Genomic DNA, 17,680 nt, shown 5'->3' on the forward strand with positions numbered 1-17,680 from the left:
ATCATGCAGGGTCAACTTTGACTTGGTCTACAGGGACAACGTTTTCACATGTAAACGCTCGCTAAAGTTACCTTGGGGGTGGGGTTGTCTCGGGTACCCAAGACTATATAACTGGGGCCTAACTTTTGTTTTTCTCAATGCGTCACAAATAACAATAGATATGAATTAATTTACTACTTATAACTACTGAATATTTACGAGCAAGAAATGTATTTAGTAAGGTTAACTGAATTGCTTTAGCATGCACATACATGCATGCAAACTTTCATCTCCGTCTCTAAGTAATGTCCGGTTGCGAGGATTTTGATCATTATAAGAATTACATTTTAAGAGTAATTCTAGAGCTGAAAATGCGTTTTCTTTTTGTTTCGTCACAAAACCATAAATAATTGCTACTTTTTCTGATATAATGTCAAATTGCAAACTAATGAATTCACTACCTTTTGCCGCGAGTTTGAAAAACAAAACAAGTTGACAATGAAAACTAATGAACCCGGATGTTTTGATAAAGGCAAAAAACATTTTGTTGAATGAAACATCTACTGCGCGACACGCAATTCTTTATTTGAAAGTGAAGTTCTCCCAATGACGCAAGCAAATTCTCGCAAGGCCATATATCCTGCTCGATTACTCTCCCGTTGAAAGAAATTCTTTTTTATCTTTGTTTGAGACCGTGATAGCCTAAGATGTTGACGTGTTTTACATGTATTAAAAGTAAAGCACAAAATTAAACGCACTAGTAATTAATTATAACAGAAACACGAATTTCAAACTTAAAATGTGTATACTTTTAACTGATTTAACTTACCAAACTTTTTTAATCCTAAGGTTCAAACATTTTACCACGAAAAAAATCACCCTTTTCTGCAGCTGGCCTTCCAAAGAAATTATATACTGATATATATATATAAAAAAAACCATTAAGCAGCGGTGAAAATGCTTCATAATAATAAAGTGATAACCTTTGCGAAATCCATTACTGTACTTCTTATCATGATGCATTCGTCCTTGGTTGTCACCTTACATCAAAATTATTGTCTTGAAATGGACGGAACAACTGCAAATTATTGTGTTCATATGGGTTCATATCAACTGACTGTACTTGGCGTGCAATTGAATCTTGTGTCAACATGATAATTGAAGGATAATTCTCTCTGCGCAGAGTACAACAAATTTACATACCTATCTCATTCGGCACGAGCAAAAGTTCTCTTCCGCCTACGAAGTTGGAAGTTCGGTTTGTCTTGAATGTTGTAAGGGGTGTTATCAGGCTACGCAGTGGCAGTGTAAATACTATCCTTCGTTATCCACAAAAAGGAAATTTTCATCATGCAGGTAAATGCACCTTTTGGTACTATTGTCTTAATTTTTACACTTATTTTAGTCTATTCTTCCCTAAATCTGCAAGCCATCCAGACTGATGAAATGCATTTCGTCGCTGGGAGGCCGACAAAGTCATGTTTTACTGTCTCAGACGCCAGCCATGACTTAATATACTGACGGCTTAAAAATATTTATCGCCATCTATAAAAGAAGCTGAAAAAACCATCAGTGAAAGCTCAATTACGTATTTAAAGAATCGCTTTGGTTTCTTCTGAAAGTAATATTTCAGCCGGGTGCGACAAACACAGAATGCAGACGTACAGAAATCCCCAGGCTTCATTCCATTTCATATCGTGTCATCATTACTGTTATCGAGAGCTTAACATTATCAGGCTAACCTAAGCGTTATTTAGGCTACCTGTAACCTGATACACTTTTTCGTAAGAATGTTTCCTTAAAAGAAAATTGAGGCTGAAATTGGCGAAATCTTAAGAATATGTTTAAAATGCACCCGAGGCTGATATTTTGCCATGATCATTTCTTTTTTTTTTTTTTTTTTTTTTTTTGCATTTTGACGGAAAATAAAAAGTGATAAAATCACATAATGATTTTAAATGAACTATATCTTACAATTGAAAAGTTGGTTGAATTCTTTCTTCTTTCTAACAAAACTAGCTAACACACCGATAAAAACTAGCACTAGACAGACGATTTTATTTCTGGTTACATTCGTTATATTGACCTGGAATATATGTGCTATACTCTCTGTAATCTAGGAATGTACAGAGAAAATATGTTCAGTCTAAAGTTGGCAGGAAAATAGGAGTATCTAGCCTGGGTGTGAAAAATATACATTATTATAAAACGAAAAAGAGGGGTGACCGAGGTTTAAGTCTGCAGATCTGCATTACCAAGAAAAAAATGGAAAGGGAACAGGTGTATTTTTTCCCAAGTATATGCTCATTTTAATTTTGATTATTTCATCAGTTGGAGTATGCGAAATTTCTCCTTGAAATTGCGTGTTTTCTTTTATTAAAAAGATTTTATAAAAGCAGGACTACTTGAGTAGCTCCATTTTCTCTTGATAGTTCGATCTTATGAGTAAGCTCCGTTGAAACTGATTGGTCAGTTTAGCTGTGATGGTACAAACTGTTACACACATGCCTTTTAAGTTTAATTTCCCAACAGTTATTCCTCAGTTTTAGTAAGTTTCGATCTGTCCATTGTTAGTGAAATAAAATCGATCTTTTTGAAATCCGTCCGTCGGTTTTGTTCATGTCAACTGCGGATTACTTTTATTTCGAATGGCAAAAAAACAATATCCCAAATAAATAAATAAAATATCATAAATAACCCATACTTTTTTCATTTATTTATTGATTTTTGTTTCATCATTAAATTTAGGAGCTTTTTGGGAAAATAAAAGTTTCTTTCCCATGAGCAAATTAAAGCTCTAATACTGTCTTTATAAAAATCTTATAGCGGTTATGCGGTTTGTAAACTGGTTACTGTGAGTTTAGATAATTTGCGGCATCGTAATTTGCATGCAGCATCATGTTAGGTTATTTATCAACACGAATTTTTAAGTACAAGGATAATTAAAACGCTTGGGAAACAAACTCCAAAATTTTCAGCCCTTAAATTCAACGAAGAAAAAAAACAGGCAATGAAGAAGGCTTGCCAAGATTAATCTTATCTTTTTAAAAGGATGCATTATATTGACAGCAAAAAGCACTCTACCGTAATATAAAATCCTGGAATACAATCATATAAAAAATAGAATTTATAAATATGGCTGATTATTTGTCAAATCAGTATGGCATGTTTTAAAGCAATTGTACCTTAGTTTTAAAAAACAATACGGCGGCCATTTCTGTGGTGCAGCGTGTGAAAAAGTAAACATTTCAATAAGGCTCATCTGTCTAAGTTTATCCAAAAAAGTAAAAGAGTTTTAAGAAAAACTGCGTGGGGTTTAAATGGATTAATAAATGAACTCGAATGCTTGAACGCTTCAGGGATAAACTTTTGAGGTAATCTCTGAATCAGCTAGATCGATTAAAGTCGTTTATGAGGGAATATTTACCTCGTATTACGGGCAAACATGAACATGGGTGTGAAGTGATATTTGATAATACCGATTTGAAATTGTGTTATTACTCATGCGCAGTATGGCGCATGAGTTAAGGATTGGGCTCCGTTTCTCCGTTTTGGTGTCACATTTGTGCATGCAAATTTATGCCTACATACATTTATCACGGTCTTTGAAGCTCCGTCCGCCGTATTGGATTCTTCAAGAAGGCGCCGTTTTCTTTTTGCAAACGTTGTGCTTTTTCCCCAGTTTGATGCGTTGTGAAAGTACCTATCAGTACTTTAGTTCGTTGTTAAGATTCTGAACTGGCATGTGAGCATGCATGAACAGCAAGAAAGTGTTTCTGGAGAGGTGAGCCATTGTTTATGTCGATCGCCATCTTACAATATGACAAGTATCAAATTTATTAGGGTTTTGAAGATTCAAGGACATATTACGAAGAATCATTTACTAAGGACGTGCTCTGTATTCTTAATCTTTTGGTCAAAAAATGCTTCCTGTTCGTGTAAATAAACGTGTTCAACAAAACGGGCAGGTAATAGGCCACGTTCGATATATATCAATATTCTAGCATGTCTCGGAGGATTTCAGGACAAAATTTTCAGGTTTCTTTTGTCCCTCGAATCCCAAAAGATACTTGGTTACAAAGAAATCATTTTGAAAGGAAAATAAATGCTATAACTTGACGTTTCAACATTATCTTGTCGCCATTATCAAATGCAGATTAAAGTCGTTCAGTTCAGTTATAGCTATATACTAGCTTAGGTGTTAGGAAGGAATCCACCAAAAGTTCGAGTAAGAAGTGGACTAAAACATTTTACCGAGATTATTGGAAACTTCTGTGCGACTCTTTTAAATATCTTCTCAAAAGAAATCATTTCTAACAACATCAAATGTAGAAAATAAATTTTGAAGTAATATATGAAACACTTGAAAGTACTGGTGAAATGAAACTGATGATGAAATTGTACCTGTGTTTTAACTGACAATTCCTCTGAACTTTGAAATTTACTTGCTCGAGGTCCCATGAGAAAGTGTTTTTGGTGTTATTTCAGACAACGGTTCATATCTTTAGCTTTCAGAAAATGCAAAAAGGACTGTAATATACTTAAAGTTATTCTGGTACAAGGTTAATTGTGTCCATTAAAAACTGAAATTGCTCGAGTCAAAAAGAATGTGACGAGCAATGTCAGGTAATAAAACATTTGTGTGTGTGTTTTTTTTTTTTTCTTTCTTTCTTTCTTTTTCTGCTTCTTGGTTAGTCTGGTACACCCTGTATTTTGTATCAATTATTGAAACCTATTACATTTTTAGCAACATGTGTAAGGATATCTATATAGTAATATTTTAATTCTCGCAAATATGGCATTGCATGATACAACTTACAAAAAACGCCAGGTGCCTACTGAGAAGTACCGTTATTTTATCAAGTTTCAAGTGTACTTTAAAATCAAATTACAAATATAATAGAAATAAGGCAAAGCTGATATTTCTTACAATGGCCCAGTACTGGAATATATTCCTAACAACCAACATAAACAAGTCGAACACTTGAACAAAAAATGCCTAAAGGGAGTTAGTTCAGAATTGCTATGAAAAAAGATACTTCATCCAATTCACAATTCTGATCGTTTGTTAATTCTCTATTTATAATTTTTCGGCTCGGCTTGCTTTGTTATTCGCCTGGCGATATCCTTGTAATAAAGATGGCATATTGCGTTACAGCATTTATCTTCTCTCCTGCGTCTTAATTTTCCATATCTCAGATCTATGATGCACTTTTTTCAAATTAGCATTTCTCCCATATCATTTCTAGTTGTCAGATGGCAAACGTTTTCAAATTGCTTGTCTGACTAAGTACGCATTGCGTATCTATTTTATACGACTTGTATTCTCTTGCGCATGAGTATAGGCTACTTGGAGCCTCTTCTTTCAAAAGGATTCAAAATATCACTGGCCTAAGCGACTTTGGACTCTTTGCATGGTCTTAAAGATTTCAGTGGCATAATTCGGCATTGCATTATCTAACCATTTAATACAACGTATGTAATGCACTTTGCGCGCTGCGGGTTATTTGATATCGTTTCAGCACACAGCAAAAGATACGATGTATTTCGTAAGTCAGGCTATCGATGGCGTCACTTTTTCACCGCAAAAAAAAAAAAAACGCTGGGAAAGTTTTGAATGACTTGAAATTTGTTGTCCTTCGGGAAAATCTTCCGCAAATAATTATAATTATTCCAAAACTCGATTAAAAACCTTCATTAGAATTTTTACATCAAAAGCAAAACAACACATGTCTTTTAGAAGACACACAGAGCACTTAATTGCGTGGGACATCGATCTTAAAATGCCAGCAGGGAAATTGATATCTACGCGAAGTCATGAATTACTCTCTTTTCCAGTTCCGCATAATCTTGTCATTATCTAGATCAGTTTAGTTTGTCAATTGATACAAATATAAAAAAGGGTGTCTTCCTACAATAAAACATTATTGAATTTTCCGCGGTACTTCTTTCTCATACTCCGCGTGTAGTATCAATTTTAAATTACCATGATAATAGACGTTGTATTTACATATCTGATCATGATTTAAATTGCTAAATAGTGATAATTCACTACTCGACTGGTTTTATCAACAGGCTGCGGTGGGGTTACACTCAATTAACGCTGTGTTGAAGGCTACTGCGAGCTGACTGAACTTCAAATATACCAACTTGACTATACCACGAGGTAAGATGATACTTTGTTTACAAGCCAAAAACACATTTTAATAGAACGTTTCTAATGGTTTTTGTGGGAAACACAAGTACAAGAAATGATTGCCCCTTTGGCGATCTGCTCCAATTCTTGAGCGACTAGCTACAGTGTTTACTATTAGTAATTATATAGAAAACATGTACCGTGTTTCTATCGAGTTTTAGAAACACGAGTCGAAATTCGGGAGAACGAGAACACGAGACGACAGGCGAGTGTTTTCATAGCTTTTTCCACCACGTCCGATGATGAAAACGGAGTTAAAGGTAGTTAAAAGTCTCAGTTTGCATGTAAATATTTTAAACTCTTGTTTTAAACCAATAACTTGGAAGTATGTAAAGAGCTGAGATAACCATCACATCAGAAAACCCTCTTGTCAGAATTTGTCTCTTTTGGTGAGAAAAGAGAACTCTGAAGCTTTTTCCATACAGCTGCACATAACACATCCTAAAATATCGTAATATTTCCAAAATAATTTTTCTCGTTTCCCGACCAAGTTTGGCCTTTTTTTTTATGAACGTGATGAGCCATAAGTTATGTACGTCATTAGGAAAATCACTCAAAGCTTGCAGCTTGAAATTCATTTGCCAATCGGCAAAACATCGAGACCTTTTCATTTTCGATTTCAGATGGCATCCTAGTGGGACTAGACCACAGGTGTCATCACAGATTATTCAACGATCTTGGACATTCTGCTCAATTTCGGGGGAGTGTCAAAAAGTTTAAATTTTAATATCGCCAACAAGCTCCACTAGTATTAATGAGTCCTTTAGTCTTTCCTTAAAAACGGTCTCTTCCAAAATCATCCTCTCAGAAAACACATCGTGTTTTCAACATTCATTTCCGGACATACGCCCTAAGCAACAAACACGTCAAAATTACTTTCCTCGTCAAACTCAGAGTCAATATTTAAGTTGAAATATCCCTTACTCGATGTTTTTGGTTTATTCCCCCTTTTAGGACTCTTTTAAAAATCGAAATATTCAAGCTTTGCTAGTATTAATGACATCTCTAGTTATTTATTAAAACAACGGTCTGTTCGAACACCATTCTCCCACTAACATCGTGTTTACAACAATCATTTCAAGACATATGTCCTGTGCGACAAACACATCAAAAACGCTTGGCTAGTCAAAATCAAAATTAATAGTTTCGTGAAAATATCCATCACTCAATGCTTTTGGTTTGTTCTGCCTTTTTAAGAGTCTTTCTACAGCAACCCAAATATACACGCCTTACAGGCAGCCATAGCTTACAAGACGAAGCTGGAGTCTAACATTAAAAATGGTTTCCAATATGATATTTTACAGGTTCATATTATTGCCTTAGGCGAAAATGAAATGAAAACATTAAATGGCAACAGTCGAAAAACTTGTCTGCAGCCTTCTAAATGATGAAGGAAAAGCGAAAAAAGGAGTAAAACGGCATTTCTTGCTAAAACCTAAAAGCCGAGTGAAAAAGGCCCGGTATTTACACAGAACTTGAATCTGACGGTGGAAAAGATAAATGGATCCATCTTACACCGTCAGGGCCGCAACAAGGACACTTCTTTTTTGTTTGCGAATCCATATAACTAATAAACTTGTTTTACTCTTTGATTATTTATGAATGTCGGTTTTGTTACGTCTGTCGTCTCCTTTGTGCATGCACAGGTGTATAATAATAAAACCACTTATGATGAGTGCGGACCCGCACAGTGCCCTTCAGTTAAAGAGTTCTTTGGCCTCTTAACAATATACAATCAAGTGTTAATTTAAAACTGAAGAAAAGAAAAGAGTGAGGTGATCCAAAACACCTTTGACGTGGATTATACTCAAGACCTACAGATTTAACAGAGCTGCTGACGCGCGGCCAACAATAATTCTTGTTGTCATATTTCACTCGTTCTTATTCCTGCCTCAGGCGAAAATGAAATGAAACTAAATGAAAATGTCAACAATAGAAAAACATGTCTCCAAGGTTCCAACTGATAAAGTTCTCACTTTTACTGCTGCTTAAATTGAAAACTAAAGAAATTATACGTGGCACGCCAATGTTACTTTGGCATCGGAATGATTATGATAATTATGATATAGATGCCCTGAGGAAGGTTTCGACGAACAATCGGGGAAAAAATGGCAGAAACTCAGCGCTCCACTGGACGAGAAACTGATGACCAAAAGGCATGGATAAAGTTCGGCCATTTGTCGGTCTCCTTGTACCGGATGTCGTTATGAATCTTAAACAACAACTGGACGAGGCTGAAATTGATGTAAAGAATTATTAAAATTTATCGAGGACCGAGGTGTGCATAAATTTTCCAAAAATATGACGGCCGCCTGTCTCAAGTCGGCGCCGCCTAAGACAGGTGCTTCTTGGGATGAGATAAAAACAGTAGCTCAAGGAGACCCGTGGAGGCTGGGGCAGTTTTCCCGCTGTTTTCTTCGCGTGACAATGCATTTCTAACTCATCGAGCTACAGCGTATAAACGTAGGTTTCTGTGACTCTTTGCTAGCATTGTGGGTAGGGCATACGACTTGGTAAGTAGCAGCGAGTTTGTTTTTGAATATTTTTGAGTTCGATATTTTACGCAAAGAAAATTTTCTTACAATAACATTTTAACAAATCGTCTTAATACTTTCTGTTATAGACCTTAGCACTTTGCTTTTATCATCTCGTTTTCATGATAGCAAACTATATCGTTTTTAGTGACTAGTCAACGCAGTTTAGTACTTATCATTATTTCTTAATATTTTGTTATCATTTGACTACCTGCCTCGCAATCTAGATCTTCTCTCGGGAACGTTCCTTGCACACATAACGTGTCTTTATGCCTCGCTTATATCCCTGATCTTTTCACAATCATGGAACACAGCTACAAGTTTTTCAAAGAACTTCTGATAGAGAAGCTAAAGCCGGAAAAATGCATAATGCCAACTGAAGGAAAAGCTAAACTCTTTATGTTGAAATATGAATTTTCTAATACAGTTCTATTTTGGCGAAACAAAAAACCAGTGTAGCTGGAAGTAATATTTCTCTGGATTTTATATTTGGTTGCTAATCGTCGCCGAGTAAGCATTAATTTTTTTAATTATTGTTTTAAAAACGTGGTTAACCATTTAATTGTTAATAAATTTTGATTAGCTTGTGGTCGGATTTGTGGCTAACTACCAGTTAATACATTGTTGCTTTGTCTGAGACTAAAAGATGATTTAACCTCTTGTTGTATTAGCCACGATCATGTCTAGTCATGGTGATATTTACGTGGATATCAAAATCATGCCTTTTGTAGCTTCTAAGCATATATTTGTACCACGGTAGTTTATAATGTCAAGAAACAGCCAATCAAAATCATCGGCGTATTGACCAGTGCGGTTTATAGACCTGTTAGGCCAAGCATCATCCCCCTCTTTCTTGCTCTGACCAATGCAGGTATTACATCGCTTTTGAGAAAGCTTCTCAGTCAAGCAAGCCTTACTGGTTTTCCTCAGTGACATGTTATCAGATTATCTAGCCATTCTATTCCTTTCCAGTCGAACTTGAAACTTAGCTTTACCTTCACATTCACCAGGTAAACAGCTCGTATATTTTACTATATCTGAGTATTAAGAGGTGTGAGGCATCGAAGTAGTTATAGCTTAGCCTCGAAAATTAATACTCGGACATTCTCCTGTCTGCCGTATGAGCAGTTGATTGTTTTTAAGTAGACATGCAACTACAGCCTCCGTGGCTGGAAGATTTCATTGCCACAGTGCTGGAGTATGGATGTGACCCGAAATAGTGACTGATTTAATATCTTCCCGGTTTTGTCCTCTAGTAGTGGTTTTCGTTGTTGCCGGAGAACCTAATGCACATCTTGCAAAATTCTTATGAAGCTAACTTGGCGTAAACACTGTATTGTGAGTCTGACCCTGCGTTTCACAGGTGGTTCAGTGGACTCAAAAAGTACACATAACGTTATTTTATTGTAACAACCACTGAGAACACAGACGTCTTCTGGATCACTACCTTTAAATTTTTCTACCGTGAAGATAAGCTCTTGAATAGTCCGAATAGTGAGGGCAATACAGAGTTTTTCGTAACCTAAGAGGGCTTGTTTTAGAGTCTTTGTGTTTTAGGGGTTGATTAATTTAGCCAAGTTTTCTCTTTTCATGTATATTTACAGTCTGCACCTCAAACCAAGTCGTGTGCTCTTTTACGATGCGCAGTGAATCAGCTTTTATTAGGTCACTTTGACTCGTTTACGTCTGTTTTTATTTTTGCAAGTGCCGGGTGAAAAAAAGGCGAACGGCGAATTATATTCGGCGAGATCATGAATCAGTATGCAAAAAAAGATTAAATCTGTCCTGGCGAGCAGAACTTACGAGGCAGGATGCCCTGACAAAAAATACACGTGATACTTTATTAATGGCAGTTGATTTTACTGTACAAGGTTTCCTTACAAAAGAGCACAGTTTCAACAGTTTCTCCAGTTCTCCAGGTTTAACCTCGTGGAACTATAATATTATCATTGTTTGATTTACTGGTGCAAACTAGAAGGACCTGCATCTAAGAGCATAAGAATGTAAGCAGAAATTTACTCGTTACCAAGAAATTTCAAGATACCATCAAATATACAACATGGTAATAAGGTCAGCTGATAAGGTCAGGTAGTCTGAGCTACGTTTTACCTCCAACGGAAGCACATTCCGTACCCACGTACACAGATACGAACCTTACGTTCAAGATACAGATAAGGTCATTGACAAATAAGATAACCTTCAATTACTAAGATTTCAAAATTCCACGCGCCAAGCACTGGTTGTTGACTTGCCTTTTAGCTGAGCCGATACTTACACCTCGAGGACATATAAACCAATACTTCCGTGCTAAAGCGTTTTTGAGTTTCTCGTGAAAAAAGAAATATCTAAAAAAAAATTTAAGAGGGTCCTTGGCTAAGTTCCCGATTTGACAATACTATCTACCGCCGCCCCTTCCACGCTCCCAATCAATTCAAATTACAGTATCGATTAGAAAGGAAGGAATCATGATAATAAATCTTGAAATTAGAGGACCATAGAAAGAAACCAGACACAATTTGTTTAAAATATGTCGATTGAAACCAAAACTGTATTGTGGAAATAAAAATAAAGTACATGAAAATGGGGACAGAATTTGGTGGGCAATATGTTTTCAAACCCGTCACTGTTATTCCTTGGACTTTACCAAATACATTAGAGCATTGGATTTAACGAACAAAAAGAGCATTGAACTTCACGAAAAAGAAGAATATTTTTTTAAAAAAATTGTATGTGTGTATGCACGTAGACGGAAAATGAGAAGCCGTGATTATAAAAATTCAAGGAATTCTCTAGTAGAAGCAAATCGAGTATTTTAGCCCCAAATAACCTTTCCTATAAATTCTTATTAGACACTGATTCTTGTTAAATGATTTCAAATAAACTCGCCCTGCACAACTTTCTAGAACATTCTTAGACAGTCAAAGAAGACTACGATTAGATTAAGGAAACAAGCTATTCCAGAAGTCCCTTAATTATAATCCGATTAAACTGCATATTTAAAACTGTAGAGGTCAGCGATATATTCATTTGTTTTAGGTGCAAGTTAAGAAAATGTTTTTACTGTGTATTATCCGAAACACAATAGCTTTTTTTTTATTATTATTTTTATTTATTTATTTTTTTACACACACAATTAATAACAGACTATTTAAATAGTCGGCGATTAGGCTGAAAGAAGAAAATGTGTCAATTTACAAAACAATAGTTTTGTATTAAGCTTATGCAAGAACGTCACAAGCATTTTTTCCTCTGGTATTTCATTAGCCGATAACAAGCAGCTAATAACTTCTGCAAGTCAATCAAACTTTTATGTACTTTACCCGACGCATGCTTTGTTGATAACTCCCCACGCACAAGGGTCAGCTTCCGATTTTTACTAGAAGAATCTTGAGAGAGATTCCTACTGTACATAGACTGCGACCAAGCAATAAGATCGAACGTGCCAAAAGATCTAAAAACATCTAATCAGCTTAACACTCGGAAAAGAAATTACACTTTGCGTGAAGGACAACTTGACAGTGTGCCCGACTGAATAATACAAGAGAGATTTCGCTGACTGAGTCGTGGCGACGTGCACTTTGGTGAGATTCAGTTTAAAGCAATGCCTGTTTGCTAAACCGTTTTAGTTCAAAAACATGATTTATCGTCTAATACATTTTAGACAACAGTAGTAGAAGAGAATTAGTCAGTTCACTAGTAATCATAAGTGTAATGTTTGTTTATGAGCGTGGGTTGGTGTATCCTGATCAATCTCGATCCTGAAATATTAGCCAAAAAGGACTCCGTCTGTGTGGAACTTATGTACTGATCAAGGATTACGGCTCAGCAAACGCCAGTAATACTGGCTGTTTCTTAACTGGGTACTTTAGAAATGTTGAAATCAAATTAATTTTTAACACCCATTTATTTACGACCAGTGGAAGATCTTCTTGATATCATTTATATTCAAATGACGATGTTCGGATGTTTAAGAACTCAATCTTAACACTTAAATCGTTTAATATGGCTTTTTCAGTCTAATGAATTCACTCCTTTTAATAGCGCAAACTGTGTATCCGTGTATATTAAAAGCAACATTGCCAATTTAAGTGAATAATATCTATTTTTAGAAAGACTCTAGTGTGGTAAATTGTTTTCGCACGCAACAAGCTGCAACAATTATCAACTCGCTCCCTATTGCCATCAATCTGGTCGCCAGCTGTAGCTTAAAAATTGATGCCTGCTGCAAATTTGGACGATTTAATCAAAACATTTATTCCATTTCTCGTTCTTTGACTAACAATGCTATAAAGTAATACTAGTGTTTGCGTTAATGGAAGATATCGGAGAATCGCAAGAAAAGCCGATTACTACGTTACCATTTGTGAGCTGAGGCCAGTTGGTTAATTATTTTAAATGTTGTGCTGTATCGTATTGGATCATTCTCTTTCATAAGAGTAACGACAAGTTCCTGTTTTCGACCAAGCCTCAAGACCCAGCGTATTTCAAACGAAGGAGTTAAATACCTGTAAAGTTTAACCCGGGAGTTTAGTAACCTAGATGAGAGCTACTGTTAACATTTTAACACACGTGGAGGAAAAATAAATATAAAGATTGCATCCCGACAACGGCTAATTATGTAGTGTCTAGTGACGTTTTCCAGTATAGAACTGAACTGGAAAGATTCTATTCGTATTGTAGAAGTAAGCAAATCTCTGGCCTAAGTTGTGAAGTCGTGCAAAATTGGAGAAATGAAACAAAATGAAAACAACCAAAATAATCGACGGAAAGTTTTAACCGAACATTTGGTACAAGTATCCCCAAGAAGAAGAAGAAGAAGAAGTAGTAGTAGTTTCGTGGACATCACTTCGTGTTTTTTTTTTGTTTTTTTTTTTTAACTTTTTGGTTTGGAGCTCTGCTTTATTTATTCTTAGCTTAGTAATGAAAACCACAGGCTACTCCTCTTCGCTATTTGCCGGTAATTTTACGAACACTGAAGCCCTTCCTGCGGAAATACATGCTGTAAACTTAATCTGACCTTAACATAGCCGCCTTCAGTTGTCATGAAGATAACTTTAATTGCACATTTTTATTTCGAGCCGGCGTGGATAGTTTAGCGAGCATTAGATTTTATTTCAGCAAGCAATGAATCAAAGTCGAATTGGTTGTGTATGTTAACTTGACTCCTCCTTGACTCTGTGCCTTGTTGTCGAAGCTGAACTAAGACAACTAAGCACGATCAGTTACAAGTTGTTGACACTTATCAACTGTCGCAAAGGTATTTTCAAAGGTATTTCAATCAGTTCAGTTGAAATTGATAGTCCTTTTATTAATGCAAGCGAGTTATCACGCATGCTGAGCTGAGGAGGTCAGAGCAACACTTCATATGGATCTCGGTAATTTCTTTGTCAAAACGCTTTAGTCTCGTACTTGTGAGGATCGGGCCGTGGTTACGCTTAACTCGTATCAGCGTTAGACAGTCAACTTCGCGGTCTGCCTTTGGACACCTTACTTCTGAGCCGTGCAATCCATTACGTCCCGATGACTTTTGTTCAGCTGTAACATGAACAGATCAAGGAGGGAGAAAGAAACTCGTACTGCCAACTTCACTTCTAGGGTAGCTTTAAATGCCTTTTTATCTCCACTGAAACTAAATTGTAGTCTAGTGAAAACATCTTTATGAGTGGATGAATATCATATGTCATCAGATGGAATAAATAAATAAATATCTTTTGGATACCTGCAGCCGGCCAATTGATGTATCGTATATGGAAAAGCCAAAGTCCAAGGTCGTAAGACACCCAGAATAAATAACAAAAACAACGAGCGGAAACGGATTTGTTTTTAATCATTTCTTAAGTTCGCACTTTTGTAATGCTCATTTCATAATACTGATGTCACTTTTAACCCTCCTTTCAACCATAAATTTTGACAAATATAAGATAAGATAACCCCATTAACTTAGTTTGAAAACATTTTTAACAAGTGCCCTCTTCAGCGAATTGTGTGTTAAGTTGTCAAGTATCCAGTTCTTCCCTATTGATTATTGTAGCTGCTATTTATGTTTTAGTTATCGGCAACACGAACAGCGTAAGGCCTTGAGTTATAGAAGAAAGAAGAAAGGCAAATTAACTAAGTGCCGTACTTGATCAACATGTCATCTTTACAATTACTACCTTTTCTTGGAGTAGAAAAGCTAGCACTTTTGGGCAACCGAAGTCCACAGTTCTTCATGGGTCTCATCGAGCCCGTGGAATTGAGTTTTAACTGTATTTTGGTATTTTAAAACCACTCAATCGCCACTTCTATTTTTGATTTTATCAGAATGCAGATGTCGAACAGCACAGACAGTCCACTGCCTGATCTTTCACCAGACACCGAATACTCAGAGATACCAAGAACTCCTCTAGTAGTTACTCTGGCGTGTCTTTCATTTGGCACAGTCCTTGGTAACAGCATAGTATGCTTCGCAATCTATAACCATCCAGCTTTGCGTCATGTAACCTACATGTCAATCTTCAGCCTAGCAATCGCTGACTCTTTGGCAGGCCTGGTCGCCATGCCGAGCTATATCTTTAAAAAGTTCACATGGGAGGAACCAATGCAGACGATCGTGTGCGACATATTTCGCTCTTCCTACTTTCTCACGGGTTACGCTTCTATTCTGAGTTTGTCTGTCATCAGTGTAGAGCGCCTGATCGCCATCAGAAATCCGCTGAACCATGTTACCATTGTCACTCGTCGTCGAGTCGCTCTGGCGCTATTGTTCGTCTGGATGGACGCCCTGATGGTTTCTTCCCTTCCTTTTGTCCCATGGGAATCAAACGAACCTTATCAGGAGTGCAACTACAGCCCGACCCACTGGTGGAGCATCATGGTTATTATATCCAACGTCATAGTTCCGTTTCTTGTGATCGTGATCTGCTATACCTACATGTACATCACGGCCCAGTCGCACATCAAGAAAATATCAAGTAATAGGAAAAACGTATCACACAACAGCGAACATTCTCGCAAAGATTACAAGGAACGCCGAGCAAATATCACCATCATGATTGTGATTGGCGTCTTTGTGGCCTGTTGGTTTCCATCCTGCTTTTACTACTTTTTACAGAAAACATGTCCGCAATGTTTCTCTGAATCGTTCCGTTCGAAGCAAAGCCTTGTCAATGCTTTGGTAAAGATCCTGACTTTTACATCGTCCTTTGTGAATCCATTAATTTATTGCTGGAGAAGTCGTGAGTTTAGAAGCGTGTTCCTGAAAATTTGCATTCGAAAGAAGCGAAGCTTTTCTGACTCGCTCTCCAGTTATTTCAACAGTTACATTTCACGACGGGGCAACGACGATCAAACGAAGTTGCAGTGTTCTACGACACAAGAAAAAGTGAACATTATTAAAACCTGCCACAGCAAAGACAGCATTGTTTAGATATAGTAGTCATACCTGTGTTAAAGTGTTTGACCGTATATGGAGAACGAGGGAGGAGTGGGCCGCTTAGTTAAAAATTTTTCGCCTGAAATGAAAGTTCTGTCGGGAAAAATTGCTTAAAACAGCACATTTGGTAAGCTTTCTTGCGCACAAATACAGGGAATAATAGGTCATTGCATCCCGGAAACTACAAAACATCTTATATCGTCACAATAAACTCAACTACGTAGAGTTTGACAGAAACATTAAAATTCATCAAAATGTTTGTAACATACAGCAAAAGCCAGGGAATCAAGAAGATAAGCGTGCCAAACCTTTACTCGAAGATCCAAAAAACGTACTCAAAATCAGTGTTGAGGATTATGATAAATAAAAATAAACTGTATGTTCACAATGTTTAATTAAGCCCCATTTTTCTTAACAGAGAGAAAATTACTCTAACTGGCTGCGTTTCCCTCAGCATCCACATCACATTGCTTTGAAAATTATTTTGATTAATTAGTAATTGTTACGACGAACGCCTGCTCCTTACTATTTTGAGTAATTTAGCCTTAATAACTAGATTTCTCAAGCTAGTGTGAAAAATAATTGTTGCATGTTCTTTTGTTATTGCTGAAAAAATCAAATCGTTATTGCTAGACCTCCGACAATCTTAGAATCTTTTTAAACTCGTTGAGTTTAGAACCCTGCTTAATTCGGTATCAGTATTATGGATTAAAAAAGAGTTAATATTTCAACTGATGGATAAATTTATGCAAGTTGCTGTGGTGATCAATTTAACTGGCTTTTCGTACACAAAGAAGGCAGAACAGGAATTCAAGGGCTTCCGCAGATCTGGTGATAAATTTGAATCTCGTTCGACGTTCCAGCCTTCGTAAGCTGTTGATAAATTTTCTTGATTTTACTTTAGGCACGTAAAGCCAATACCAATTCGTCCGTCAGTTGAAATCGATTTATTAGGTGAAATAAAAATAAACAAATTACGCGCTTTGCAGAAATGCGCCCTTCGTAATGAAAAAAGAGCGGTAAAACGGAGACCTTCAATTTTGTTAACAACGTACTGATTATCTATAATCAGTCCAATTTTGGAGTATTAACTCCTAACATTGCATTGCCTTTTTTCTGGAATCAGTGACAGAAAAATGAGTTAGATTAAAGCTCTTCGGAAAATCGATAAAGGAAGATATCCATGGTTACAAATGAATGTCCGCCTCTATTTCGCAAGATTTATAGAAAGATAAACAACAGGAATGTAAGGAGTGCATTTTAAGTTCACTGCTTGATGGTATTAAAGCCAATTTGAACTGAAAATAAGTTTTTCACAGGATCAGTTTCTTCTGTTAATTCCGTAAACGAAGGCCTCAATATTGATGATAAAAGAACGAAAGTTTAAAAATTTAATCGGCAAAGGATAGCTTTAATGAATTTAAAGTTAACAATATCTCCAAAATTGAGAGTTTGGAGTTCGGTAGAAAGAAGAAATGTCGGCATTTACAAACGAATTCAAGAACACGTAATGAATATGCGTATGTTTCACCTGTTGGAGGCATGTATCGTATTTCT

At 36.4% G+C, this 17,680-nt stretch overlaps 1 protein-coding gene across 2 annotated transcripts; it reads left to right on the top strand.

The window, feature by feature from the left end:
* The first annotated feature begins 1,274 nt into the window (after positions 1-1,274).
* On the top strand, positions 1,275-17,038 carry LOC145466733 (histamine H2 receptor-like). Of its 2 annotated transcripts, XM_081450443.1 has the most exons (3): positions 1,275-1,335; positions 6,055-6,145; positions 15,013-17,038. In XM_081450443.1, the coding sequence occupies exon 3, from the start codon at positions 15,014-15,016 to the stop codon at positions 16,115-16,117; it is 1,104 nt and encodes a 367-aa protein (XP_081306569.1). In that variant the 5' UTR covers positions 1,275-1,335; positions 6,055-6,145; position 15,013; the 3' UTR covers positions 16,118-17,038. The 2 variants fall into 2 exon arrangements, with proteins under 2 accessions (XP_081306569.1, XP_081306568.1); XM_081450442.1 differs by lacking the exon at positions 1,275-1,335 and having other exon boundaries at positions 5,540-6,145.
* Positions 17,039-17,680: the final 642 nt, after the last annotated feature.

This window comes from Orbicella franksi, chromosome 13 (assembly GCF_964199315.1).
Source record: "Orbicella franksi chromosome 13, jaOrbFran1.1, whole genome shotgun sequence".
In the NCBI taxonomy this organism is placed as follows: domain Eukaryota; kingdom Metazoa; phylum Cnidaria; class Anthozoa; order Scleractinia; family Merulinidae; genus Orbicella; species Orbicella franksi.

What these genes read in the sequence shown, in the direction of transcription:
- LOC145466733 (XM_081450443.1), top strand. Translation starts at nt 15,014, where the DNA reads ATGCAGATGTCGAACAGCACAGACAGTCCACTGCCTGATCTTTCACCA.